This window comes from Eublepharis macularius, chromosome 2 (genome assembly GCF_028583425.1).
Source record: "Eublepharis macularius isolate TG4126 chromosome 2, MPM_Emac_v1.0, whole genome shotgun sequence".
Taxonomy (NCBI): Eukaryota; Metazoa; Chordata; class Lepidosauria; order Squamata; family Eublepharidae; genus Eublepharis; species Eublepharis macularius.
Genome location: NC_072791.1, coordinates 186,520,420 through 186,548,065, shown reverse-complemented (window position 1 = coordinate 186,548,065; position 27,646 = coordinate 186,520,420). Strand labels below are relative to the sequence as shown.

Sequence of the window (27,646 nt, the reverse complement as noted above, 5' to 3'; positions counted from 1 at the left end):
GCCTACAGACTTTGCAAGTATCCAGTCCTGTAGCCTTTGAATTACCTTCTTCCAGACTGATACAGTTATGTTAGAAGAACTATGTCAGAGCAAGTGATCTAAAGATTGACAAATGAACTTTAAAGGCACGTACAAGGAGCTTTGAAAAAAAAGGTTGTCCAGTATTTTCTTCTCCTCCATTGTCTAGGATTGCCAGGTCTTTCTAGCAACTGGTGGGGGCTGGGGGAGTGGTACTTAAGGAGGTTTCTTTCTTAGCGCATGCTCTCAGCCAGTGCACAATAGCATCACTTCTAGAAGTGACATATAGTCGTGCTGGCAGCGGGAATGTTCCTGCATTTTGCGGCTTAAATTGGCCCTGTGCAAAGCACAGGAAAACTCCTGTGGACAGCGCAATGATATCATTTCTGGAAGTGCACCAGCTAGGAGAGCATGTGTGCCACCTGTTTGCCCAGGTTGCCTGCTAGTGGTGGGCGATCCCTGGGAGATTTGCCACCTCCTGCCATTGCCAGTGAACGGCAGGCAATGGGGTACAGTGCCTGTCACCAGCAGGCACCTAGCAAGCTTAATTTTATTCCCACGTCGATCCTGTGAGGTAGGTTAGTTTGAGTGTATGTGTGACTGGCCCAAGATCACCCAGCAAGCTTTGAACCTGGTTCTCCTAGAATGATTCTCGAACCACTGGCTCTCGATTGATAGACTGATAATTCCTGTACAATTTACGTTGGAGTGGGAGAGGAGGGGCTGTGGTTCAGTGGTAGAACATTGGCTTGGCATGCAGAAAGTCCCCAGATCAATCCTTGCAATCTCCAGTTAAAAGGCTCAAGCTTGCAGATGATGAGAAAGGGCTCGAGACCCTAGAGAGCTGCTGCCAGTCTAAGGGGACAATATTGACTTTGAAGGACCAGGGGCCCGATTCAGAGTCTCTCTAACAAGACATCTTACACGGGGATGCTCAAGCGACTAACTTGCAGTGTGGTCTTATATTCAAGTGTACTGTCTCCCTAGCAGTACATGTGTATTCACAATGGGAGAACAAGTGTAAGCGTCCCCGTGTAAGATGTCTTGTGCAGAGTCATTCAGAGTAAGGCGTCCAGGTGAGTGAATTCATTTGGAGTGACTTTCAGGTAAACAACGTACAGGACGACGCTGGCACTAAACACCAATGCCTCTGAGCGTGCAAGAGCGCAGTCTCCCAGGCACCCCACAACTCCTTTCCCACCTAACTCCACAAATATCTTCTCGGGACCGAACGTCGCCAAGAGAATCGGTAACAACGCATGCGCGCACTGCGGTTCCCCTTCGGTTCAGCCTTCCTCTATAGAGCTTAGAAGTCTAGCTTATTGTATAAACTTCCGCTAGCGTTCACCGTGGTCTCTCTGTTCCTCGATGCGGAGGGGTTAGCCATGTTAGTCTGTGGTAGCAAAATCAAAAAGAGTCCAGTAGCACCTTTAAGACTAACCAATTTTATTGTAGCATAAGCTTTCGAGAATCAAGTTCTCTTAGTCAGATCTCTGTTCCTCGGCATCCTCGCAACTCACCCCCATTTCATTGGAAGCCAGAGCGGAAGCCCAGTTCAGTTTTACACCTGAAGTACCGTGCGAGAGGGCTTGACTCTATATCCCGCCCCCTATCTTTTTCCCGAACTCTATAACCTGTCTTTTCCCAAGGACCCTGGAGCAAGGAGACTGTCCAGATTGCCTAATTTCTCTCCGGCGATTTCAAGCTCGAAAAACGACAACGCCGCGGCAGGAGGCGGCTAGCGCGTTCCTAGTTCCTGGGGTGTTTAAAGCCTCTGGCTCGGCGCCGGCTTCCGTCAGGTGAACTCAGGAGGCGGAGAAAGGTCCTTGGAAGGTGACGTTAACAGGCGGAAGCGGAAGCGAAGCGGAAGAGAGAGGGAGAAGGAGGGGCGGGGTCGAGGCTTTGCTGCGCACTGAGTCTCTGCCTCACTCGGGACTGTCGCCGCCGCCGGAGCGGAGAGAAGCAAGCCGGGGACGGAAGCCCCGGAGGGTTGTTGCCGCCGCCGCCTTCGTTCCCACCGCCGCCATGCCGCTCTTCGCCGCCAACCCGTTCGAGCAGGACGTGGGTGAGTCTGGAGTTTACCCTTCCAGGAGGCGGCTCCCTAGGCCAAAGAAGGTCTTTCCCTTTGAAACTCGAGGGGAGGACTGAGGCCCTCGTCCTCTGCCGGGGCGGCGGGTTTGAGCCACTGTGGGCGAAGGAGGGCGAGGGCTCTGGCTCGAGGGAAGCGGCCCATCCACTGGCAAGTTCTCTTGAGGTGACCGGGGGAGGCGGCAGGCGCTGCCAGTCCTGCTGATGCGGAGCACTCGCTGGTGGACTGGGGCCCCGGGCGGTTTAGGGGCGAAGAGGGAACCGTTTGGCTCCCTCACCCCTTTTCTTGAGCTGCTAAAACGAAGCTTGCCCCTGACGGTCGTGTTTCTTTGCGCCTTCTCTGGTAGGCGCTGGTCAGCGTGGGGGGCTAGGGCTGGAAGACCTCCGGGTTTCGAACCCCGACGCTCCCGTGAAGCAACCTAAGTGACCTTGGGCCGGTCACTCGCTCCCAGCTTGAGGCAGCCGCGCTCTTCTTAGCTTAGCCTACCCCACGGGTTTGTTGTGAGATTAAACCGCCTCTGCTGCTCTGAGCTCCTTGGAGGAAGGGTGGGAGAAAAATGTGCTAGAGGGCCCCCTTGTGTGAGGTCTGGCTGAGGCTTTTGGGTGTGTTTCCTTGCTCTAGAGCCTGCAGTCTGGTGTAGGCAGACACCTAGATGATACGTTTTTATCCAAGCCTTCCTGGAAGTTCTTTCTCTTTGATTCTAAGCACAACATTCTGTAGTGGGTTAGACTGAGAAAGAGTGACTGGCCCAAGGTCACCCAGTGAGCTGTGCAGCTAAAGAGATCTTGGGACTCCTCACTCCTGGTTTTTTTTTTATATGAAGACACCCTTTTGGGCGTAGAAGTGAATATGCGTAGCGTCTGGGTACTCATTTCTGTATCAGGGAATTTTTGTTTTGACTTGATGCTGGGAAGGAAATGGCTATTTCAGAGTGTTGACTGTACTGTTTAAAGTGGTGAAACACCCTGTCTTGCTTTTCCTTTTTAAAGAGTGTTTGATCTGTTTTGTGGGTACATAGAAAAAACTGGATTGTTTATGGCCCATATTTTCTTTTACCCTATTGACTGTGAACTACTTAACCTATTTTATTTCCTGGGCAAAGAAGCAAAGTTGTCAATTTGCTTGCCCAAGGATGAACTCAGAAATGAGTCAGGGCTTTATCCTGAATCTTAGCCTACCAGTCGTCCACATTCTGTCATGCACATTCCTGCAGTAATGGCAGAGACAGGAATATTTAGTTACTTCTTACACTGGTTCCTGTCCCTTTGTACAATATCAATAAATCTCTGTAAAAGCTAAACTACATCTTATGCCACAGATCTGTGATGTGGTATTTGTACCCTAAAAAGTAGCTGAGAGATCAGATTAGAGACAGGATACTGGGTAAGCAGTTAGAAATCTTCTTTCATTCCACCTGAAGGTATGATTCACCTGTTTTCATTTTATACCGGAGCTAGAGCAGGGCAGTGTCATTTCAGAAAACAGTGCAAGGAGGAAAGGTTTACCAAACCTTTCTCCCTTAATAGCCTTATGGTTGGCAGATGGTTCCCACCTTGAAAATGTTGCATCGGAAGAGATTGACAAACAAGTGATCTGTAAACCTCCCTGTGCTGTGAAACCTGTGTTAGGGATGGATGAGAAGGACACATGTGATCCACTCCTCCTCCACATTACTTAGTCTTCAATCCTGTGTGCTCTTATTTAAGAGTAAGTCCCATTGAAGAAATTGGTATTTTTGAATAGACATCCATAAGATGACACTATTAATATCTTTACAGTTGCTGGGTTGGAGGGTTTGAATTTGATGGGTTCTCAAACCATCCAGCTTTGTCCTGGGTAGTGAACAGGAAACGGAAAAGTAGAAAGAGCCCTGTAGAAATTGGAGTGATTTCATTGTTAATACAGGCTCAAGATAAGATTAACAATTTTATTTTTAAAACCTGACACAACCTCTAATTTGTGAATATATTAAGCTTATGAATATACTGGGTTACTTTTGTAAGAGGATGGATCAACATATGCAGCTAAATGAGGTCGAATGGGGCATTCTTGTAAAACTTGTGTTGTTGTAGGTCAGACTTGCAAGCCTTACTCCAGGTATGCAAAGGCTGGCCAAGGTTCAGCAGTGGTGGGGAGAGACAGTCCTACACGTGCAAGGCAACAGTAGTTTTGTGTCTCTTTTGGTTGGTGGGAATTGCAAATGTGGTTCTCTGCAAGTCGCAGACTGAGTACTATCAACAAAATTGTTGACTTGTTTATATTTAAGCTTCTTAGTCTAGATTGCTTTACTTTCGACCGCTACAAAGACACAGCTGAATTATACAATAATGGTGTCCAAGAAGCTTAATTAAACATCCTAGTGTTTTTAAGAATTAAACATCCTAGTATTTTTAAGAATCAAATATTAAAGCTTAAATTAGTATCATTTGTGGCCTGAAAATGGTTCAAACACCACGAGAAAAAGTTGAATAGAACTGAAGAGGATATTGAGCTTGAAATCTATTACACATGACAAAACTTTTCCTCTCCTCCTGCCCTTGTTCATAATAACATCAGCTGAAGTCAGTTGTTTGCAGTTGTTTTTCCTGGTGGACATTTTGACATTTGAAGTCAGAGTCACCTTTACAAGCAGTCTGTGTTCTTAAGAGTGTTAAATTATTGGCACTGACCTTTGTGTTTATACAGATTTACAGATTACAGTTATAATTTTTTAAAAAAATATACATTTTCAGAATAGTGTGTCCAGTAGATTGGCTAAAACTACAAACAATAATAGTAACAACTGTTTAATATAGCATTACAAAACACAATGAGAAAGCATTTTTATTCTGAAATCTTATTGTCAGAGATAGATCTGGCAGGAGAGTCTTAACAAAAGAGAGTCTTAACAAGTTGCCTACAGGTATCTAGTGAAACAACTTTCAGAGCAACAAGTGCCCCATAGTCTTGGTGTTGTAGAGCAAAAGTCGGATTTCAGCCACTTGCCAAACTGATATCCCACCTGATGGGTGAGTCACCCTAAAGAAGGCCTCTGGCAGCGAATGAGAAGACACTTTCCAGAAGATATGCAGGAGCCAGACTGCAGAACAGAGCAATCCTAAGCAGAGTTACTGCAGTTTAAGCCGTTTGAAATCAATGGGGCTTAACTCAGCTAGGATTACACTGTTTCAGTGAAATCCTAATAAGAGTTATGCCAGTCTAAGCCCATTGTAATCAACTCTCCTTAGGATTTCACTGTAAATGTGGTAACCAGCACCTTAAAATAACCTGGAAGGAAAGTGGCAGCCAGCGCATGTCCCCCAAGAATAGTGTAATACGGGTGGTACACCCCACTACCATCAGCAGAAAAGCTGCTGCATTTGTACTTGCTTGAGGCAAGGTGGATAAAAATAAATTATTTTTAAAAAAATTAAAAATGGGTTTTTAAAATTTAAATTGGATTTAGTTTGATAAAATGCTTTTTGAGCAAAAATCTATCTAAAGATAGTTTTCTGTTTTAGATAAATTATAGCCCAAAGGTTTTTCATCATGAAATAAGGATTAATTTTTAATTATGAAGTAGGAGACTGTATATTCATGCAATGTTTAAAATTTTTTGTAAATGAATTCTGTTAATTAATTCATTAGGGCCCCGATGTCATGCTCTCCCAGAGGGTTCTGTAAAAACAATTTGGGTAAATTTCTGTCTAGAAGATGCCATCACAGATTCGTGGTTTTACAGTTCTCTGAAATGTGAATTTGTGTCTGCAGAGATAAAATGCCTCTTCTTAACGGCAAAAATATTTTTAAATAAACATAAAGAGTTGAGAAAGAGACCTCAATCCTACTGTTCCTCTGCAAGTCTATGTACACAGAATCAACCCCTTTACCTCTGAAGTGCTAAGTTTCAAGGTCTTTGAATAGAAGATTGTTTCGGTGGAATAAATCCGGATAAGGAAGAGATGTAAATAGCTAAGTATGAGAAGTATGGGTGGCATCCAGTACAAATGAAAATGAAACTTTTTGAGCAGAATACTCCAGAAATCCTGAGATCTTTGTGAGTATAGCTTGAGATTTATCATATTATTCTCTTCCTTGGAAAGAGAACCTATGATGGCAGCAGGCTGTAAAAGAGACCCAGTTTGGGAATATTTTTGTTTAATTACATTAGTTAAAAAATATGGATGTTTAAGCAAAAATACAAGAATATATATGCTATATAATATAGTTTTAGTTAAATAAAACCATCTAAATTGTTATTGTTAATGATTATTTTTCTAATGATTATTTTTCCTCTGATAAAGTACAGCAGAAACGTTGTTCAAATATGAATGATAAACCTATTAAACTGGAGATAGTTCACCTCACAATTAGGGCTGTGCATGGGTGGCTATATTCGGTATTCTCGCTTCGGGATACCCCCAAATCCAAAGTGGCAAGCCGCTTCGGATTCGGGTTTCATGAATCGCTTCGGTATGCTCCATGAAGGTTCGGAGCATACTGAAGCAAGGGGGGAACTCCCCACCACCCTCCCTGAGGCAACCCCTCTACCCCCACCCCCCGGGGAGACCCCTCCACCCAATCATGGGGAGATCCCTCCTACCTCCATCCACTTAGCTGGCAGCGGGAGGGTTATCAGCTGGGCGGCGGCAGCACCACCGCCCAAGCCTGCAGGGTGGTAGGGAAGGCTGGAGCCGCCTCCTCCGGCCATTCCTGCCCCTCAAATGGCTGTGGCGCGCTGGCGCCGCAGCAGCTGTTTGAGGGGCAGAAAGGGCTTTCTACGCCTCCTTTCTACGCCTTCCCCACCACCCCATAGGCTTGGGCGGAGGCGCGGCAGCAGCAGAGGAGCTGGTCTGGAGCCACCGCAAGGTAGGTGGGGGGGTGCAGGGGTTGATGTTTAAAGGCCCCCGCCGCTGCTTGCAAGCGGCAGCACAGCCCTTTAAACAAGCCCCAAAGCTTACCGAAGCAACCCGAATTGCTTTGGTAAGCTTAGCTTGCTGAATCGGGTCCGCTTTGGGTAACTTTACCTGAAGCGAAACCCGAATAGCACAGCCCTACTCACAATGATTTCATAATAATCTGTTTCAAATGGTAAATAACCAAACAATCTTTAATTTTCTGATGTAACCGTAAAACTAATCTTAGAGTTATTGTTCTGAAAATGAAACCTTCATCTGGGTTAACTTTAACTTACCTTTCTAAGATACGGTTGATATATTTAGGGAGGGGGCTGCAGATGAACTTTGCTTTCTGGGAGTAGTCAGCATTATAAAAAAGCACAACCAGCAAGAATGAGCCTTTATGTAGAAAACAGTGATTTAAATCAAGTCTTACTAACTGATTAGTGCTTTAAATCATGCTTGACTTAAATCAATTCCACCTTGGCTTAAGGTATGAAAAACCTCCAGTCAGAGGTATACTTATTTGTGTAGCTAATTAAATTTTTCATACACTGCAAAGTATATTTAGTGCCAGGACTATGTTCTTCAGAAGTACATCTGAAAACTCTAGTATGACCTGTGTGTAAATGGACTGCAACCCAGTCTACTGCTGCCAATATTCTGATGATGGCAACAGTTACTTAAAAATGCAAGAAAGTGCTTTTAATGGCCGCTTATACTAATTATTGTTAAATAAAAACACTTTGCAAATTTAAAGTAGCATAGATTTTCTGACATCACCATTATTATGATATGAAGTTTCCTTTCTTTTTTAAAGCAGCTCCTTAAATTTAAGGGTTATCTGTTCTGTTCTGTTTTAAAGCTGTGCTTCAGTGCACATTAGAAGCTGCAAAGAGAGCTCTAGAAATATATATTTTTGTTAAAAGCAGTATTTCAGGAAAAAAACTTTAGTATGTCATTGTAGATGATTGAATAAAAACTACTTACTTAGCTGCAGGTGTAAACTACAGAAATGTCTTTAATTCAGGTACAACTTTTATTCAACAAGAAAGCCATACTACTCTGATGATGGTGCATTCTTCAGCAAGAGGTCCATTAACTTACCTTTCTAAGATACGGTTGATATATTTAGGGAGGGGGCTGCAGATGAACTTTGCTTTCTGGGACTAGTCAGCATTATAAAAAAGCACAAACCAAATACTTCCGTTTAGTTTCAATTTATTGCTTGCTTACAATTTACAAACACCATGAAAAGATAAGAATTAAGGACGTTTTCATACTGACTGACCTTTGTATCCAAGTTACATACAGCATTGGAAAAACCTGGAAGCACGCCACCTTTCATGACAAGGGAGAGTGCCCCCTAAAGCTACTCGCTTGCTAAGAACACTTGGAAACTGGAACCAATGCAAATATAGCAATTTATACAAACTAGAATCTTTCATAATCATACCAGTTCTTGAAGGTGCTTTTCTTCCTGTCAAAGCATTTCTTAACTTTTAGAAACTACTACAATATTTTTTTGCTGGTGAGATGACATGTCACTGCATGGGTGTCCTGGGGTGAGGGTGCTTACCACCTTGAACCCTAAATTTATTGTTCTTTATAAAATGTACCCTGACACATTTTCAGCTAGTCAGCAAGTGTACAGTGATCTCTGAGAGCCAAGCTACAAGTGACGCCTGACACAGGTTGGACACTTGTAAGCTTCCCTCAAGTTTTGATGGGAAATGTAGGCATCCTGGTCTTCCAGCTATAATGGAGAGCCAAGCTGTAAAACCAGGATGCCTACATTTCCCATCAAAACTTGAGGGAAGCTAACAAGTGTCCAACCTGTGTAAGGTGTCACTTGTAGCTTGCCTCTCAGTTACCCCCCCCCCCCGCCCCTCGATTATTTTTGCAGCTGCCCTTGTGTCAATATATTGCATTGATTTCCTTAGTTCATGTTGAGTCCAATGATACTATGTTTCATTTATTTGGCTTTGTCAAGGTATAATAACTCTAAAGATGCCCTGACCTGGATGATCCAGGCTAGCCCGATCTTGTCAGATATCAGAAGCTAAGCATAGTTGGTCCTGGTTAATACTTGGATGGGGGACCACTAAAAGTCTAGGTCACTGTGTAGAGGAAGGCAGTGGCAAGCAACCTCTACTCGTCTCTTGCCTTGAAAAAACCCTATGGGGTTGCCATAAGCAGGCTACAATTTGACGGCACTTTACACATACAATAACAATGAGGTCAGCATTTCCCAAGCTTCTCGTAACTGGCACAGCTTTTCTTAGCTAAGCTTCTTGCTTCATCCTTAGACTCAAAAGTTTTGCCTTTAGAGCAGATTAGAATAATAGTTAATTGCTTTTGTAGGAGTTTTCCATCCTCTCTTCCCTTCTCCCTGCCAGTGTTTCAGCTTGAGTTGCTGTTTTGTGTGCATCTTCTGATTAGAACAGTGATGCTGACAAAGAAGTAATGCAAAGTTTCCTGAATTTGTGGTAATTCTCCTCCAACTATCTATTTAAATGTTTACTCTCCTCCTTTCCCATCTGTCTCAAGGCACATTACAGTTCCAAAAATTAAAATCATATGAAATACAGTAAAATCCTTTTTACCTCTCTTCCCCCAAGATAAGTGTCAGGCTTCGGCATGGGTGTGGCAGTGCAGGGCGCCGGTGGGCCTGAACTACAGCTCCCAGGTGCGGATGGGGACAGCAGAGGTTCCAGCTCTGCGGAAGGAGGGGAGGTATACATCACCCTTGCTCCCTCTCTCCCACTCGCAGGCCTGCTCAACCTGTCAAGCTCCCTTCCACCTCTGCTTCTTGCCTCCAACCCTTGTCCCCCCCCCCTCCTGTGCCTCCTTTGCTGACTACCGGGCTCTCTTTGCTGATTGCCTCAGGCAGTCCCACCTGAGGCTGCCTTGCTCCCAGCCTCACCTGGCCCTTGCTATTCCCTTCCACCTTGCTTGAAGGTTGGGGCGTGACCCTGTGCTGCCTCTGCTGCCTTTCTTCCCCTGCCAGTAAAGTTGGTGTCTGGCTGGCTGTCCCTGTCTCTTGTGCCTTCTCCCTCTGGTCTGGTTCCTTCCTGGCTGTCCTCACTCTCCCTGCTTGGGCTCTTAGCCTCCTGCCGGAGGGTGAGGCTAGCTGGCTTCCACCTGCCCCTTCTGAACCTCTGTGGCTTAGGTGTTTCTTTTTCCCCCTCTGTTGCTGGCACGACCGGGACCTGGGTGTCTGTTGGGGCGGCTGGGTAGCTGTCTCCTGGCTGCCTCCCGTCCCCTCCTCCCAGTAAGTCCGGGGGCTGTGCTTCAGACCCCAGACAATAAGATTTGATGTTTAAACCTCCTTGCAAATAAAATAGCCTTATGGTGCTTTTGAACACTAACTGGGGAGTGCTTGTATGTCCAAATCATTCATGATGCAGACAGGAGCATTAACTGCCAGCAGCAGAGGCTGAAGGAGGCAAGACCAAAGCCTGAAACATGCTGATAAACAGGCACCCTCTCCTCTGGGTGGGGATGTGTTGACCGGGGCCTAAATTTATTTCTCACAGAATGCAGTTTTGGAATGACTGCCAACAGTGCAATCCCAGGCAGTTATACCCTGTTATGTCCTTTAGATGCCCATAAGTTTAACTCTGTTTAGGATTGCACTGTAAGTAAGAGTCAGGTTCTTTTCCCTAAACTCACTGTAAAGCTATTACTGATGCTACTTTATCAGAAGTAATAGCATCTTCCGGCTCTCTCTGGCTGGTTTACAGTTGTGCAATAGATATTTCAAAATCATTTCACACTGTTGGCAGTGCTAATATTGCTTTCATATGGAGCTTATTTGGATCAGACTCTCTCACCGCTACCCCTTGTACAAGTCTTGAGCGGAATGGCAAAAGAGTGTGAAATAATCTCTCCTCCTAGAGGTGCTTCAGGGGAATCATCTTGATTTACAGTTTTTTGCTCTGAATAAAGTTTTGTGGGCCAGTGTTAGTACTTGTTCAGACTTTGCTCAGCCTGTCTTTTCTTGTTTATTATAGGAGTCTGCTTATAAAAGCACTTGAAAGAAATGCAGTGAGGTACTCTAAGGATCAAACTGAATGTGACAGCTGTAGGCTTGTGAACAGATATCATGTGACTTATAACAAGCTAAATAGGATATGTGGACCCCAGTTCAGAAGGGGGGGGGGGAGGATGTAACCCTTTCTTACCTGCTTTGCTTTTTTTTCATCTCAATCATTCCCTCAGAACTTCTTTTCTAAAAAAAAGAGTACACGGAAGCAACTTGGATGCAAATAAAAGATGCAGAGAATTGATTCAAATATAGAAATGGCTCTGGAAGGAAAGGATTAATTCCCCAATGCTGTGAAGCCAGTCCGAGTGCCCCCCATCATGGCTGCTATTTACTCTTTAAAAGAGACCCTTTTCCAGCTTACTGACTTGTCACCTTGTTTGACCTTTAAAAAATCACAGATAATTATAATAATATTAGATGTATATACCACCCTTCATGGCAGTTATTATCCTCATGACAATCACCCTGTGAGGTGGGAGGGGGTGAGAAAACTCTGAGAGAGCTGTGACTGACCCAAGGACACCCAGCTGGCTTCAAGTGGAGGAGTGGGGAATCAAATCTGGTTCTCCAGATTAAAGTCCTACTGCTCTTAACCACTAAACCAAACTGGCTCTCAGCTGTAGCTGTATTTGAACCCTGCAGACAAAGCACAGAACTAATTTTATGGAAACTCTCTACAATTTTTCAGCTTATAAATATTTGTGAAGTTTTTAAGTAATTTGTGATCTCAGAGGAAGAACTATCTTGTTGCAGATACACAGATTTAGAAAAACAGCTAAGGGTCCTTTTTCCATTAGAATAAGGACAATGTAACACTAAATACAAATGATGAAAGTTGCTATTTGAAATGCAGTTCAAGCTGTGGTTTGGATGGAAAAGGAACATGAATAAGAAATGTTCTGGGCACCTGAACAATCGAAGAGTCAATGTGCTAAATATGACCATGTTTACATTTGGTTAAAACAGCTATGTAGGGCTTACTGTTTCAGTTTAACATCTGAGATAAGTTATGATAATAGTTGCTGTTTTTATTTGTTTTTGTACTGTAATTAATGTAACTTTATGCCTTTGCTTTATGCCCCCCATCTTTCAGAGGTCATAACTTTGGGAGTATATTCAGAATGAAAAATCATTTGTTTTAGTAGTTCCTAACAAAGAGTACTTGTGTCCTAATGGTATTGGCTCTCAAAACCCTATTTTCCTTTTGTAGAAAAGGCCACAAATGAGTATAACACTGCTGAAGACTGGGGTCTTATTATGGATATATGTGACAAAGTTGGTAGCACACCTAATGGGTAAGACGATTTCTCTCTGGTTTGCCATCCTGTGAATGTGGTTTTATGTCCCTCTTAAACTCCTGTGTCTGCTAATTAGTCTTGAGTGGCCTGAGCCCAGATCTGAGAGTCCGCTTTGCTCATTCTTTAGCCATGTGCAGTGATGTGGCTGTGTTTAATAAGCTTGTAAAAAAATCTGAGTCTGTTTAAGAGAAAATTTCATTTCAAAAATTGTCCAGGCTGGTACATTAATTCTTTTTTTTTTGTTTTGTTAGGAAGAAAAATGTAGCAAATTCTTGACAGAGAGGAAATGAATGCAGTCAAACCATAAATTAAAATTAGCATGATTACATATAGTCTTTTCTCATAATAAGGAAACATACTTCAAAACTAGAATGGTCTAGTTATGGCTCTCGAATGAAGCTACAATTTAATTTAACAATCAGTTATCTGACTCTGTATTTGCTTGCTATTAGACTGCCAGTGCCATCCTAAGCATGACATGGGTGACTGCAGTGTAGAGGGGAAACGGAATGGAATTACCCACCTCCTTGTACCCGAGTAGAATGTTTATAGGATCTAACCAGATATTTTGAGTTTGACTATTTGATAGTGATTTCTTCCAGTCTTGGAAGGAATAAACACCTGAACAAGGAACTAATGAGCCGAATTGGAATGAGCAGTGCTGTAGTAAGGGTTGCATCAAGTAGTTTTGCATACCACATTGTTTACTTCACAACTAAATAAGACAGTTTGCCCTGATGTTGTTTTTCTAGAGCAAAAGACTGCCTTAAAGCCATTTTGAAGAGAGTAAATCACAAAATACCCCACGTTGCTCTACAGGCACTGACTGTAAGTATAACAGATAATGCATTTTGAAAAATTTACATTGCTCTGTTTATATAATAAGGTAAACTTAAGAATAAATTTCAATTTTGAATCATATTTGTACCTGTGCAATGAATGACAGTTTCAATGTATTGTCGAAGGCTTTCACGGCCAGAGAACGATGGTTGTTGTGGGTTTTCCGGGCTGTATTGCCGTGGTCTTGGCATTGTAGTTCCTGACGTTTCGCCACCTCTGAAGATGCCAGCCACAGCTGCTGGCGAAACGTCAGGAACTACAATGCCAAGACCACGGCAATACAGCCCGGAAAACCCACAACAACCATCGAACGACAGTTTATTTTTATATTATCACCAATAAATGCCTTGGCCATAACTTGTATATTTTATGGGGCAGTTTATATTGATTTACTTTTTCTCTCCATTTTCACTTGTTAGCTATTAGGAGCCTGTGTTTCAAACTGTGGAAAGATTTTCCACTTAGAAATCTGCTCTCGTGACTTTGCCAGTGAAGTGCGTGTAATCATAAACAAGGTACGTTTCTAGCATCTGTCACACTGAGTGAAAACACTGATGAAAATTGCTACAGTATCTTTACATCTATGTAATACTTATGGTATTCTTAGGTGGCAGAAACCAATTTAACAAGGTCAGTGAATAGAGCAGACATGTAGAGGTAGATTGAACTTTGGGGGAGTTATGGAGTATAGCTATAACAGAGAAGTGACATGTAAGCTTCTACTTCATTCAGGACAGATCGGTTTGTAGTACTTGACAGAGAAGTATTAAGCATAGCAGTACAGAGTGCAAGGAAAGAGCCTTAATTCTGCTATACAGTAGTAGTGTTGCAGGAGCATCCACACCTCTGAAAGCTAATGTACTTAAATAAGTGAAAGAGCCATTCTTTTGCAATTCTACATAAATATGTTAATTTCCATACTGTACTCTGTGTGTGTATTTCCTGTATGTACAACTGTGTTTTCCTGTGCATTCTTGTTTCATAGGCTCATCCTAAAGTTTGTGAAAAATTGAAAGCTTTATTAGTGGAATGGTCAGACGAATTTCAGAAAGATCCACAGTTTAGTCTCTTATCAGCAACTATTAAATCCCTAAAGGAAGAAGGGGTTACGTTTCCTACAGCTGTGTCACAGGTAAAAGACATGATTTAGTTTTGTTTCACACATGTTAACATGTTTTTTTGTATCAGCAACATTTTGGAAGTTGAAGCTACGTACCTGAGCTCGCTTGACTTCGGAGTCACTTCATTTAAAAGTTTAATTTTCACATTGTGACAGGATTTTTAAAAGTAACTTATTCTGTACCATAGTGATAATTATCAGCTCCACCTAGGCAGGAAACGGTCGTACTGCTGAACTTAAGGCTTCAATTAACACAAATGAGTCATCACAAGATGCCCAAGAATGTGGAGAGTACTCTTCACATTGAGCCTTTTCCCTGCTGACCCACAGATCTGCTACTTTCTGCCATGCTGTAACAAAATTATTCCAACAAACAAGGGGTTGAGGGGCGGGATTATTTGTTTACTTTATAGCCTGAATTTCTCATTGAGACGGCGGATTGCAGCATAAGACACCCAGTAAGCACTGCATATAGGACTGGAATAATGGAACTAGATAACAGTGCAAACTGTCTAAGGCTTGATATACCATGCACAATGCAGAAAGTAGATTGTAAAGGTAGAATCCAATGCAGTAAAAGCAAGATAATGCATACAATAAACATTGCAATGGACTATAATCTTGTTCCTTCATAAGTGTCCTCTTGAACCATTCTAAACCATGTGTTAAAAATGCCCTCTTGATGAATGTTTTTGTTTTGTATATTCTGTAGAATGATAGAAGTGTGGGAGCCTTCCTGACTTCAGGCAGGCCATTCCACAAGGGGGAAGCCACAAAAGAAATGCACGTGGCCATGCGCTTGCTGGTCTTACCCATTTGTGAGGTGGCACCTTCAAAAGGCTTTGGAGGAATAAGGGAAGCTTTTGGGGAGAGAGTAGTGGCATGATGCAAATGAGACATGAAAAGGGACCTCAACATATTGTGAAGAAAAGATCTAGCCCTAACATTTTGGAAAGAAATTCTTTAAGGTCAAATTACCTCATCTCATTATTTTGCAGGATAATATTGCTTGCTAGCTGATTGCATAAAGATGAAAAATTAAAACTAGTTTCTAAAACTCTCTTGTTTGTTCTGTGCCTTGGGGCTTCCTTTCTCTAAATTGTTTTCCTGGCCATGCAGAGCAGCCTCTGCACAGTTGCTTTTAAAATGGCCACCCTACTGCTGCTTACCCATGTGAAGTTAGCCTAAGACATTTTCTTGGAAATGCAACCTGTTATTGATCACTTTGAAATTACCTCTAGACCAAGTGTATGAGCCTTGTCCCTATATACATGAGAGATTTTTGCATGGTCTTTTTGAAAGCCATGTAATGGTAGCTTGCCGTATTTCTGACTGAGTTGTATTAAGTCAGTTAGAACTAAGCTGCAGTATGTTAAATGACAGGGGAAAAATCATTAGCCTGTGAAATGAATCTGTAGAAGGTTTAGCATATGTGGCTCCCTCCCCCCCACCCCTGTGTTTAGGATTGATCCACTACAAAGTTTTGACTTGTCCCAGAGTTCTTTTGCAAGAGGAAACTCAAGAAAACAACCATGCTAGGCCCTTGCACCAAGTCAGATTTATTGTATCCCTGTTTCTATTTTCCCTTGTGCAAGATATTGTACAGCCAATTTCTGGGCACAGAAGAGCACTAGATGTTGCAGAAGATCTTATGCAAGCAGAATTGCGTTAAGTTCATTTGTTTCCACTTGTTCATTGCTAGATCCAAGACTTGCTTTTACTAAATGCAAAGCAATCTTGAATTATGATTGATAGCTTCAGCTTTTATGATGACACCATCTACTAGGTTGTTTTACTGCTTTTATTTACATTAGGATGGATGTTGAGTGTTCTGTTTCTTACTCTTTAAAATAACCTTCACGTTAGGGATGCTGTGATCATGAGTTTTTTAGGTGAACTTACCATAATTGATTGAAATTATTCTATTAAGCTGATCCTGGGATTAGTTTGTTGATGTGGCAAACACACCAGAGCCCTTTCAAACTTACTTGTGGCTGTACAGTAGTTTTTCTTCCTAAGCCATGGTCAGTGATAAAAGTGATTGACACGCCAGAATGAAACAATAATGCATGGCAATTGATTGGATAATTTCATCTTTTAATAGGAGGGTAGGTCCCTGAGGGATTTTTTTTTTTTTTTTTTTTTGCAAACAGACATATATGCAGTCCCCTCCTCCCGAGCACTGGAAACAATGCGGGGGGGGGGGCTCTCTGAAGATACATTATAGAATATAAGGGAGCCACAAATGCCAGTTGACTTGAATTTGGATCCACTGAGATACATTAAAGTACTGCTAAGGGGCAAATAAAACAAGCACTGGATCAAGAAAAACAGAATGAGGCTGAAATCCGGCGGGTAAGCTCCTTGAATAAAAGGAGACTTCTGTCTAAAAAGACCGGCTTACCACTGCACTTGGAGTCTCCAAAGTCTGGAATGGCAGTCCCTGGGAGTAGAATGAATAAATGGGGCACTTGTGGGGTGCATCTCATTTTCCTGCATAACCCATCCCCTACACTATTCAATTTTTCCCTCTCCCAGCAGTATGTGTAGTGGTTCCTGTAAGACTAGCATCTGGGAGGCCCAGGTTCAAATTCCCACTCTGCCATGGAAGCTTGCTGGGTGATCTTGGACCAGTCATACACTCTTAGCCTAACCTGTCCCTCAGGGTGGTTGTGAGCATGAAATGGAGCAGCAGAAGAAGCCATTTTGGGTCTTCTCTGGGCAGAAAGGCCAGGGTAGAAATTAGGTTAGTAGTCTTTCCCCTTTTCCTGCTTCCTTCTGTCCTCACCCACCAGCCAACCTCCTCTGCCTTAGCTGCCTCCCTCTAGCTTTAGCTTTCTTTACTTCACTTCTTTACTTCACTGGCAGTTTCTCACCAGAAAAAGTTGCAAAAGTCTCTGGGCTATGATCCAGTTCCATTTTTTCCCTGTTAATCCATTACTTGTTTTATGGCAAACGTTGCAAAACTCTCTGTGCAAAGAAACTATGTCATCGCTGCATATACCTGTAAATCATTCATCAGAAGAGCAAAAGTTAGGATCCACTTTAAAATTCATGTTGGAAGACATTTGTGATAGATTTAAATTTGGTTGCAGGGAAAAGAATTATACCTGTGTTGCAACAATGCCGCTCGGCTGTAAGAGACAACATGCATGCACAAAAGCCATGCATGTGTGTGCTGTTATGCATCGATCTCTGATGAATGCCTTGATGATTAGTCAAATCAATAATAGGTAAATAGGTGGTGTATTCACAACTGGCGATTACGAGTTGATCTGAACCTACAGGAGTACGGGCATCCTTACTTCACATGTATGTTCTGATGTCAGGAATTAAATAATGCATTCATATAAATAAACTAGCTGATAGTTATGTTTCAACTCTTTTATTTTTCTAATGAGGTCTTTGTGAAAGCTGTGGCTCCCCAAGTTTGAGAAGCTACCAAAGCAGATTGGTTTTGGTGTGTGTGGGTGGGGTGGGTGGGGGAGGGGGTGCAGTGGGAGGGGAGAAATAGGAAAGTTTTGTTCTGCCAATGAAAGTTAGTCTGAATCCAACACAGTGGAGACTCAGTGAAGTCCCACAGTGGCTGCTGGCTCAACCTTGGCAATGTCCAGTAATTTTATGGTGTTCTTTAGGGGGCCTCTAACCTTCTTTAGTTATGTCAAGTAATGGGCAGTGATCCTTTATTTTGGGATCTGAGTTGGCAACTGTGTGGGAGTCTTTATAAGTGATGTTACCTTGTGATAGAATTGAATAAGAATTGATCTTGGTGGGGGTGGGGGGGTAGATTTCCACCCAAAGCTTTTGAGTCGTAGCATTGAGTCATAGAATTTCATCTTTATAAATTTTCTCTTGAGATTCCTTTCTCTTCTGGTTAGAAAGTTTTGTTTAAAAAAATGCTTACCTAAGGCAGCTAAATTATCAGTGCTCATGATGAATGATACTCATATTGCTAGTATATTTACACAGGGTATCTCAACTGCTGCCAAGAATGGTGCCTCATCGAACAAGAGCAAAGAAGATGAAGATATAGCTAAAGGTAAAGCATCAGTAACTTAGAAACACTTCAAATGTTGTATTGCTCATGTCAGAATCATGGTTTGATGCTTCAAATGTGTAATATTGTCCTTTTTACAGAAAGTTGAACCCATGGGGATTGGAAAGTGCTAGGTCTGGGAATCCAAGGACAGGAGGAATCCATTTGTTTTTTAAGGTTGTGGAAGCATTAGTTAGTGCCATATGCCTTAGAACATGCACGCTTTATAATCTATTTTTCTCTTTTGTTGAGCATTGAGCGTATTTGTCATCTCTTATTGCCATTCCTAAAAGTTTTTAACATTTTGCATTGCATTTCTGAAGTCTCTTTCGATCTGATCTGGGTTGCTTGTCAGCACTTTCAGACATGAGGCCTTAGACATTTGTGGCCAGCAAACTGAGAAAACTCTCCATGCTAAATTACACCTCTTTGGACAGAGGGAAGCTGCTAACTTAGCCTGATAACAGAACTTGCATGTATCCTTGAATGTAATGGGCGCCAGCCATAGTTGAATGCAAGTATGCAGAATATTCTTATGTATAAATTATAATCTTCAAATGTTAACCCAGTTGTAGTTCTTTGCAAAATCTCCTTATATATTAGGCGTAGGCACCCCCTCCTCAGCACATGTACCAAACAGCAGCACGCCAGATCAGTTTTCTCGGCTTGCAGGGCCAGTCCTCTGTCCACGGAATGGAGGTGGCCCTCTGAGGGGCTCACAGCACTGCTGGAGATCAGCTTTGTCCCTGGCCAAGTACCTTGTCTCCCCCAAACCCCTATTCCTCTTGGGTTGACAGCACAAAAACCTCTAGTGCTGTGGGATTTGGGGGACACTCAGGCAAAAAAAATTGCCTAGCCAACTATAATGAACTTGTTTTTCTTAGTTCCTCCTGAAATAAGGATGGAATTTTAATATTTTTAGCATGACTTTCTGAGAGATTTGGGGAGCCAAAGACTGATGTCAGAGAGATTGGTCCCAAGAGTCACTTTGTTTTGCTTTAGGGACTGTATGACCCTTGCATGCTTGGTGATGTTAATCTCTGCTGCACTGGCCCTATATAAAGTATTTACCCCCAGAGAAAGCCTGCATGCAAGGTTTTTTTGTATATTTAATATGAACAGTATGTCAAATAGTGGCCTGTTACACTTGCAGGCTACAATTTGATGGTAATTTGGTGATTAAATAACCTGTTTAATTCAAAATTCTTTTATTAGAGCAGCACTCAAAGTTGTGAACTTGTACTTGTTCATAGCTGCTTTTATGATAGGCAGCAATCAATTTTGGTTGGTTGTTGCTGGTTGTTGCTGGTCACTTCGTAATGGCTGATTAACTCAGTTCCTCAGATATAGCTGGTATCTTCCCCACCCCCAAATCAACTATGGCTGTCATTGGATTGAATTCCTCCTGTCAGAGAATCCTCAACGATTCACATTTTATTTGTGGGGAGGACTGCACCATTATTACATCATCTGTATGGCATTTCGGACAGTGGGAACTCAGAACCGTTTCCTTATTCCTGTTCATTGTGTTAGAAGAGAAGCAGAGATCTGATACTATTTCTTTTCTCATGCTCATGTTGGCTTAGTAGTATCCTGATCCTCACATGCAAAAGCAGCCAGGATCTTGTGCATATGGGGCCTCAGAAGCTAGAGTAAGTTTCTTGGAGCATCCCAAGCTCACAACCTTGAAGAAACATGACCTTACAATATAAAAATTGCAATTAGCACATTTCATCTTTCTTTTGAATCAGTACAAAAGAGGTTCGTATGTGTTTCTTTTCAAATCATAGCAATTGAATTATCTTTGCAAGAACAAAAACAGCAGCAAACGGAAACAAAATCTTTATACCCATCTGTAGAAGCACAGCAGAACAATCAGAAAATCTCAAGGAAGGTGCGAGCTTTGTATGACTTTGAAGCTGTTGAGGACAATGAACTCACCTTTAAGAGTGGCGACATTATTATTGTTTTGGATGACAGGTATATTCTATTTCAATCAAAGTTTGTATTGGGTGAAGGGAAGGAGCAGTTGAAGTCAAGTTTTTCTTCTTGGCTGCGCTCACTGTTTGAGTATCTGCCTTAGTACAGAATGCATGTTATGCTGTGAGCTGCTGTTATACTAATGGTTTCCAAAGCACATTTTGACTTCTGTAAATTGCCTTTGGATCACATTCTTCCTGTAGATCTCCTCTTAAAATACAGGATAGGTTGCATTCCTGACTGGAATTTATAGTGTTTCCCATTTGTACATGTAGTCCCCAATTAATGTTTTGAGACCGGGTCTCTTTTAATTCAGCATTTCAGCCCTAAGCATAGAGTCCCATAGAAGCCTGCCAGTGCTCTCATCTTACTGGACATTAGAACTGTGACTGACTTTGGAGCAAGTTCCCTTGAAGTTTGGAACATTCCAATAAAAAAGTTTGCAACTGTGATACAAACTTACAGTGCAGCCTAGGAGTGTGTGCTTTGGGTTTCCGATTCGAGTAAAATACCTGAATCAGACCTGATCTGTAAATAATAATAACATTCGATTTATATACCGCCCTTCAGGACAACTTAATGCCCACTCAGAGCGGTTTACAAAGTGTTATTATTACCCCACAACAATCACCCTGTGAGGTGGGTGGGGCTAAGAGAGCTCAAGAGAACTGTGACTCGCCCAAGGTCACCCAGCTGGCTTTGTGGAGGAGTGGGGAATCAAACCCGGCTCTCCAGATTAGAGTCCCGTGCTCTTAACCACTACACCAAACCCCCTCTGCCTCCTCTGCTGCTGCACGGCCCCGCAGGGAGGGCTGGAGTAGCCGCCACCCTCCCTCCTCCGGGCCCACAGCGGCTGGGGGGAGGGCTGGAGTTGCCGCCTCTGCTGCTGTGCAGCCCCACAGGGTGGCAGTGAGGGCTGGAGCCGCCACTGCGCTGCCTCCTGCAGGCCCACAGTGGCTCGCAGGGTGGCAGGGAGGACTGGAGCCACCACCATGCCGCCTCCTCCGGGCCCACAGCAGCTCACAGGGCATTTGAGGGGCAGGAAGGGCCTTCTCTGCCTCCTCTGCTGCTGCGTGGCCCCACAGGGTGGCGGGGAGGGCTGGAGCTGCCGTCACACCACCTCCTCCGGGCCTCCAGCCACTCGCAGGGCGGCAGGGAGGGCCAGAGCTGCCTCCTCTGGCCCTTCCTGCCCCTCAAATGGCTGCGGTGGCCATTTGAGGGGAAGGAAGGGCATTCTCTGCCTCCTCCGCCACCACGTGGTTCAACAAGGTGGCGGGGAGAGCTGGAGCTGCTGCTGCTGCCCTGCTACCTCCATGAAGTGGGAAACCCGAAGTGGGAAACCCAAATATTTTTGGGGTGCACACCCCTAGTGCAGCCTGCTCAGCTTCTAAACCTGGAAACTTGCTCATAGATATTGCCAGAAATCATCTTTGTGAACTATATACTTTAAAAACATGAGGTGTAGTCTGGTTTGAAATCCCTAACATAAAATTGAATGAGTTGTTTTGTATAAAATGGTCCACCCGTCAGTATTAGATACTTACAGAAGGTCTTAGGCTCTTTGACACTTTGGGTCCAGAGTGTGCTTTATTTTTTCTGCTTGTGAGATTATCTTAGAATTACATATGCCACCCAATGTAGGGGGGAAGCATGAAACGGGAGGATAGAAAGGCTTGGGATCCTATTGAAGACTTGCAGATTCTGTCTTTGTGGCCACTCCCGCTGTAGCCTGCTGTTGCACCGTGCCCTCCCCTCCCCTCCCCATTTTGCCCTAAGGACCACTGGTTCCCTGGGAACAGCTTGGATGATGAAGTGGACATCAGCAAAAATAGCCTTACATTTTCTCTCTTGTGGAAGGCAATGACTCTAGGATTCATTGTCTTTTATCTATTTCAAAACTTGTTCTGCATCATTGATAGCTATTAAAGCAATAAAGACAGTTACCTACAGCTATTTCTAGTGTATTATAATATATTATTGTTTCCTTACCAAGGAGATGCATATTCAAACATTAAATTGGAAAAGTAGATAAGGAACACAGAATTCATTATAGTTGCTTTAAATAATGAATGCATCACTGTGTCTATAGTAAAGTGGTTTGCTCTTGTGGCAATTGTGAAAGCAGCCAAGAAAGTCAGCCCACCACAGACAAGGCTGGGGTCTCTACATAGTCTGGGGACTCCTTCAATATGCAGGAAATTACAGCTTAGTAAATTAACCAGAAGAAGGAACATAAAAAAGTCTAATGAGGACTAAATATGTTTCAGAAGCACAGAACGTTGAGAATCTGTTGAGGGTAGGAGTATAAACAGGGATGGTAAGTGGAAGTTAGCTTGCTCAAGCCCCTGCAGGCAATTTGGGGGGGGGGTGAGAGAGAGAGAGAGAGAGAGAAGGAATGCATCTGAAATGGCTTAGCTGAATCAGTTTCATAGTTCAGTCAACCTCTTGATAGTTTGGAGGACATGTGCAGTATTTATAGTCTTACTGGAATCCTATGCTGAGTTAATCAAGTCTAAGCTAATTGCAATCAGTGAGCTTAGGCTCTGCATAGATTTCCCTGTCTCTCCCCTAGCTGAAAAAAAAGAGAACAAAGTGACTTGTGTCAAATACAGATTCTGTACTTATAAGTTGTTTATAAGTACCTTTATGGGGATTCCCTCCCCCCAAGTTATCTTTTCAGTTTTGTACCATTAGATGATCCTGGACCATTTGACAGGTTGTTCCTACAATTAACGGTTAAGATTGTGTCTGTGACTTTTCCTTAACAGATTCCTTAGTGGGTAAAAGTACATCCTAGTTAGTAGCTGCTTATAAATAAAGAAAAGACCATGTATGTGTCTTAAGGTTTTGAAAGGAGGGGGCTCTACAATATTGCATTTCAGTGTTGTAAATCTTTTTTCTGCATAGTGATGCCAACTGGTGGAAAGGAGAAAATCACAGAGGAGTAGGCTTGTTCCCCTCTAATTTTGTGACTTCCAATTTAAATGATGAGCTTGAGTCAGGTAAGTTTGAATTAAATTTAGTTTGTAAACATTTAAATGATAAAATATTAGTGTCATGTAGGAAAGTACCATGAAATTGAACAGTCTGTTCAAAGTCACAAAGGACCCCAGAAATTACATCTAAATCCTGTGACACAAAATGGCCCCCCGAAGTCCAATCTTCATAAAACTTGGGAGATCTTGAGAGGGCAGGTAGATGTGGATCTCCTTCAAATTCGGTGGATTTTGCATGGAAAATGCCACCTCCTGCCTCCTAAAAAGCTCCCTCTCATTTTTCCGTTAGGGAATAATGGAGATTGTAGGTGGCTGGGGGCACTTTCTTGGGGGGGGGGCTAAAATGCCCCCCATGAAGTCCAATCTTCATGAATTTTGAGGAGTAGCTAGAGGACAGGTTGGAATAGGTCCACTCCAAGTTTGGTGGATTTTACATGCAAAAGCCAGTGGATTCAGTGGATTTTGCATGCAAAAGTCCCCCTCTTTTTCCTATAGGGAATAATGGAGATTGAAGATGGCTGGAGGCACCTTCTTCAGAGCCCATAAATTGGCCCCCAAAGTTCAATCTTCATGAAACTTAGGGGGTAGCTAGAGGACAGATAGTAGTAGGTTCCCTGCAAATGTGATAAAATTCAGCCTTAAAATGACCCCCCAGCCCCCCCCCGGTAAGCCCCGAATCACATTTCTCATTGGAAACAATGGCAGAATTTTACCAAATTTGATTTAGATAGCTGAGCTGGGGAGTGCAGCATTTTGGGAATACCAAATTTTTTTTGCCGCTTCGGCTATACCAAGCCGAGTCAGCTGAATTTTTTTTTGTACACCTGTACATTCAAGTATTGCAAGTCAGACTCTTTAACATGACAAAAAGGAATAAATTTGAAATTGCCATCTAAGTTCTGGGCTTAGGGCACCTGCTGTGTTTGTGTGGCAAAAGATGCTTTCAGATCAAAAGAGTGAAGTTTATTTTCCATGTGCTGTTATGTTATTTATACACAGCTTTTCAGCAAAGGATGGCATACAATTAAGCTCCACAAAGGTACAGTGATAGAGGGATGCTGCAGGTATGCATTTGGCAAACTCCAGGAGTTGATGGCACAGTCCAGGCTCTTGCTGGGTGGGTGGGCGGGCAGGGACAAAAGAACTGCAGGTGGACTTGGTAGAGCTGATGGTAAAGATACTATCCCATAGGAGCCACCTTTCTGTCGATCCATTGAATAGATCCCAGGTATCTGTGCCTAGGGAGCATTAGCAGGCTGCATGCTATGAACTGTCTTTGAATGTTGATAGAAAAAATATTTTCCAGGTCATCTGGAGAAGCTAGTGCAAAAATACATTCATTTTTTAAAAAAATATTTTTATTAATTTTCCATTTTTAAATATAACAATAAAAACATGTAACAAATAGCAAGTAACAATAAAAAATCTACAATTACAACTTGTAATTTTTAAAGCTTTGATAAAACTCCGTACATTGGCATTTTGATAAACTACAACTTACATTATGTTGTTTGGCTTCTTAATGAGTTACCATAAGCTTAACATTTCCAAATTGCAAACTGCTTGCTGAGGAAATTTTGTGACTAAAAATTCATTTCTAGAGAGAAATTCCAAAAAAGGAATTAGTGTAAAATTCTGTTGTTTTCATCAGATTTGTTTGAGAGCATATTTTTTCTGTTATTTTTTTCCATCATAAATTGTTATACCAGGTGTCAAGGTTTGGTAAAATTGGGGATTTCCAATACGAGGCTATTGTAGATTTTGCTGCTTCTAAAAAAAGTAGTTATTAAATTTTTCCTGATTTGTGCAAAAAGACTCATGATCTCATATTCTCTTAGCAACAGCAGTGGAGAAACCCTCTTCTCCTGAAAATACTACAGAGGAAATCACAAAAGCTGAGCCTGAGCCAGTTTATATAGATGAGGTATGATGATTTTTAATATCACTTTCCTGAAAATACTTTATTCACTTGTTGCAACATGAAAACTGATTTCTGTGAACTTGTATTCCAGTAGCATTTTAGTGAATGCTTTTCTCTGTCTTTCAGGGTAAGATGGATAAGGCATTGCACGTACTTCAGAGTATAGATCCGACGGATCCTAAGCCTGATTCTCCTGATCTTCTGGATTTAGAAGGTAGTATTGGCTTCTGCTTAATGGGCTAACAGCCATATTCCAAACTGCTTCCGTGTGGTTTTGCCTTGTGTCTTCTGAGCTTGGGAGTAGGCCGGAGTGCAAGCCCTAATTCTATATTATAGCAAAAAATGTATTCCTTCTTGCTCTTACTTAGGTGTCCACATAGCCTCACTGCCTTTGGCAATTCATGCAGTAGGATTATTCAGTGATACTGTTACAGCTTTATGTCAGACAGCAGAAAGAGATTATTTAGAGGAAGACAACATAAAAAAGTTGGCCATACATTTTTTCCATTTTCGCTACCATTTAGGAATAGGAGTGTACACAGAAGAAAAAATTTGGTAAATTTGGGTTTGGTGATGCCTAACTGGAAAAAAATTCAGTATGCCCTGAATTCCAAATTCATTCTCTTGTTTGGTTCAGTATCACAGAGCAAATTTGGTAAATGTCAGCAATAGCTTCCTATGGGAAACTCAATTTGGATATATCTGGTGTCCTGGGGGGTGAGGGGGGTGTCATCCTTTGACTAAATTTCACCAAATTTTCTGGGAACCGATTCCTAACTGTTCTCTAATGACCCCTCCCCAAGATTTCATAAAGATTAGTCTGGTTGAGTTATGGAGTCAAAGAAAATTTCACAAGGCCTGCAATATTATGTGCTTAAGTTTCTTAAAATGCATATTGTGTATCATATGTGTTTACATTGCATCATTATAAATTGAATCCTTGGTGGTGAAAGAGGTGACATCAAATTATTTTAAATAAGTTTAGGATTGGATCCAATGACTCCTTTTCAGTAAAACATTCTCCAGTAGATAAATTATTTGTGGAATAGTCACAGGACCCAGTCCCCATGTTTAATTATATGTTTCTACAAATAATAACATTTTTACATTTTCAGATATCTGTCAACAGATGGGTCCCATGATAGATGAAAAACTAGAAGAAATTGATAGGTAAAACAATGGTTTAATTTCTGCAGATTTAACATGTAAACTGTTAGTACTCATTCCATGGAACTGAGGATCTCAAAACGCCCATATTTTTATTAGGTTTTTTCTGCTTGTCCAGTGTTGCTTGTTTAGTAGATAAAATCAAAAATAGAGCTCTGAGCTAAGATAAGTGGAAGATAGGGCGATAGGGTGCAGATTGGCCATTCCAGAAGGAGGAGGAGGAGGTCTGTCCGCAGTTTGGCCTTCCTTCCTTCCTTCAAGTCTGCCTCCCAACCAACTGAGACCTGGTTGCACCAAGGTCTTGCTGTTGAATACCAGGTCAGTAAATGGAAACACTACTGTCATACAGGATTTAATCCTGGAGAGGCAAGTGGACCTGGTATGCTTTACAGAGACGTGATTGGAGGAGGCTGGTTGGTGATGCTATACAGAGAAACCTGAGAGGGAGGGTTGCGGTGGTCTGTCATGATTCCATCTACCTGTTAAGGTGTTTTCTCCAACAGTCTGCCTGGTTTGAGCATGTGCTTCTAAAGGTGGGTGACCGGAACACAATAGAGATTCTTCTGGCGTACCATCCACCCAGCTGTTTCTCTTCCAGACCTGGCCAAGCTGATCTTTGCAGTATTGGTGGAGACACCGAGACTTGTGATCAGCATCCATGCTGAGATCAAGCTTTTAGGAATAACTCAGGCTTTCATGGCCTCGATGACAACCATGGGTCTGTCCTAAGTAAATACTGGCCCCATACATGTGGCAGGACACACACAGTATCTGGTCTATTACGTTGTTGGAGAGCGTGATCTGGAGTTTGGGGAGTTAAATCTTACTCCTTTGTCATGGTCAGATCATTATCTTATAGGATTTAGACTCATTGCTTCCTCTTCCTTCTGCTTATTAAAATGGACTGCCCAGGTGCCTGATTGATCCTGATAGCTTCCGGTCTGCACTTGGGAATTCCCCCCCCCCCCTTCAGCTGCTGATGATTCTGCCAATGCCCTGATCACTCTTTGGAATAGGGAAATGGTCTGGGCTGTTGACACTACTTGTTACTACTTAGCTTGAAGACAAAATCACCAAGATCCACTCTGATGCCTCCTTTGCATGGTGAACTTTACATTGGGTTTATTTCTGCACTAGAAAAATGCCCGATTCTGCTGCTGGCTTTGAGCACTCTTCAGTTTCCCCAGTCCAACGGGTCAGTTTCTTCAGTCGATTGCTGAGGAAGCTTACATGCCCCCCCCCCTTTATTGGCA

At 42.5% G+C, this 27,646-nt stretch overlaps 1 protein-coding gene across 2 annotated transcripts in view; it reads left to right on the top strand.

Moving 5' to 3' along the window:
• The first annotated feature begins 1,869 nt into the window (after positions 1–1,869).
• STAM2 (signal transducing adaptor molecule 2) overlaps positions 1,870–27,646 on the top strand; it is a 32,106-nt gene continuing 6,329 nt past the window's right edge. Inside the window, exons 1-11 of one of the 2 annotated variants that reach the window (XM_054971663.1) lie at positions 1,870–2,083; positions 12,246–12,330; positions 13,086–13,161; positions 13,593–13,688; positions 14,159–14,305; positions 18,263–18,332; positions 20,189–20,309; positions 23,217–23,311; positions 25,144–25,229; positions 25,353–25,440; positions 26,342–26,396. In XM_054971663.1, coding sequence (XP_054827638.1) covers positions 2,044–2,083; positions 12,246–12,330; positions 13,086–13,161; positions 13,593–13,688; positions 14,159–14,305; positions 18,263–18,332; positions 20,189–20,309; positions 23,217–23,311; positions 25,144–25,229; positions 25,353–25,440; positions 26,342–26,396 — 959 coding nt within the window. In that variant the 5' untranslated portion in view covers positions 1,870–2,043. Of the gene's footprint in view, positions 2,084–12,245; positions 12,331–13,085; positions 13,162–13,592; positions 13,689–14,158; positions 14,306–18,262; positions 18,333–20,119; positions 20,310–23,216; positions 23,312–25,143; positions 25,230–25,352; positions 25,441–26,341; positions 26,397–27,646 lie in introns of both variants that reach the window. The other variant, XM_054971662.1, reaches the window with a different exon arrangement.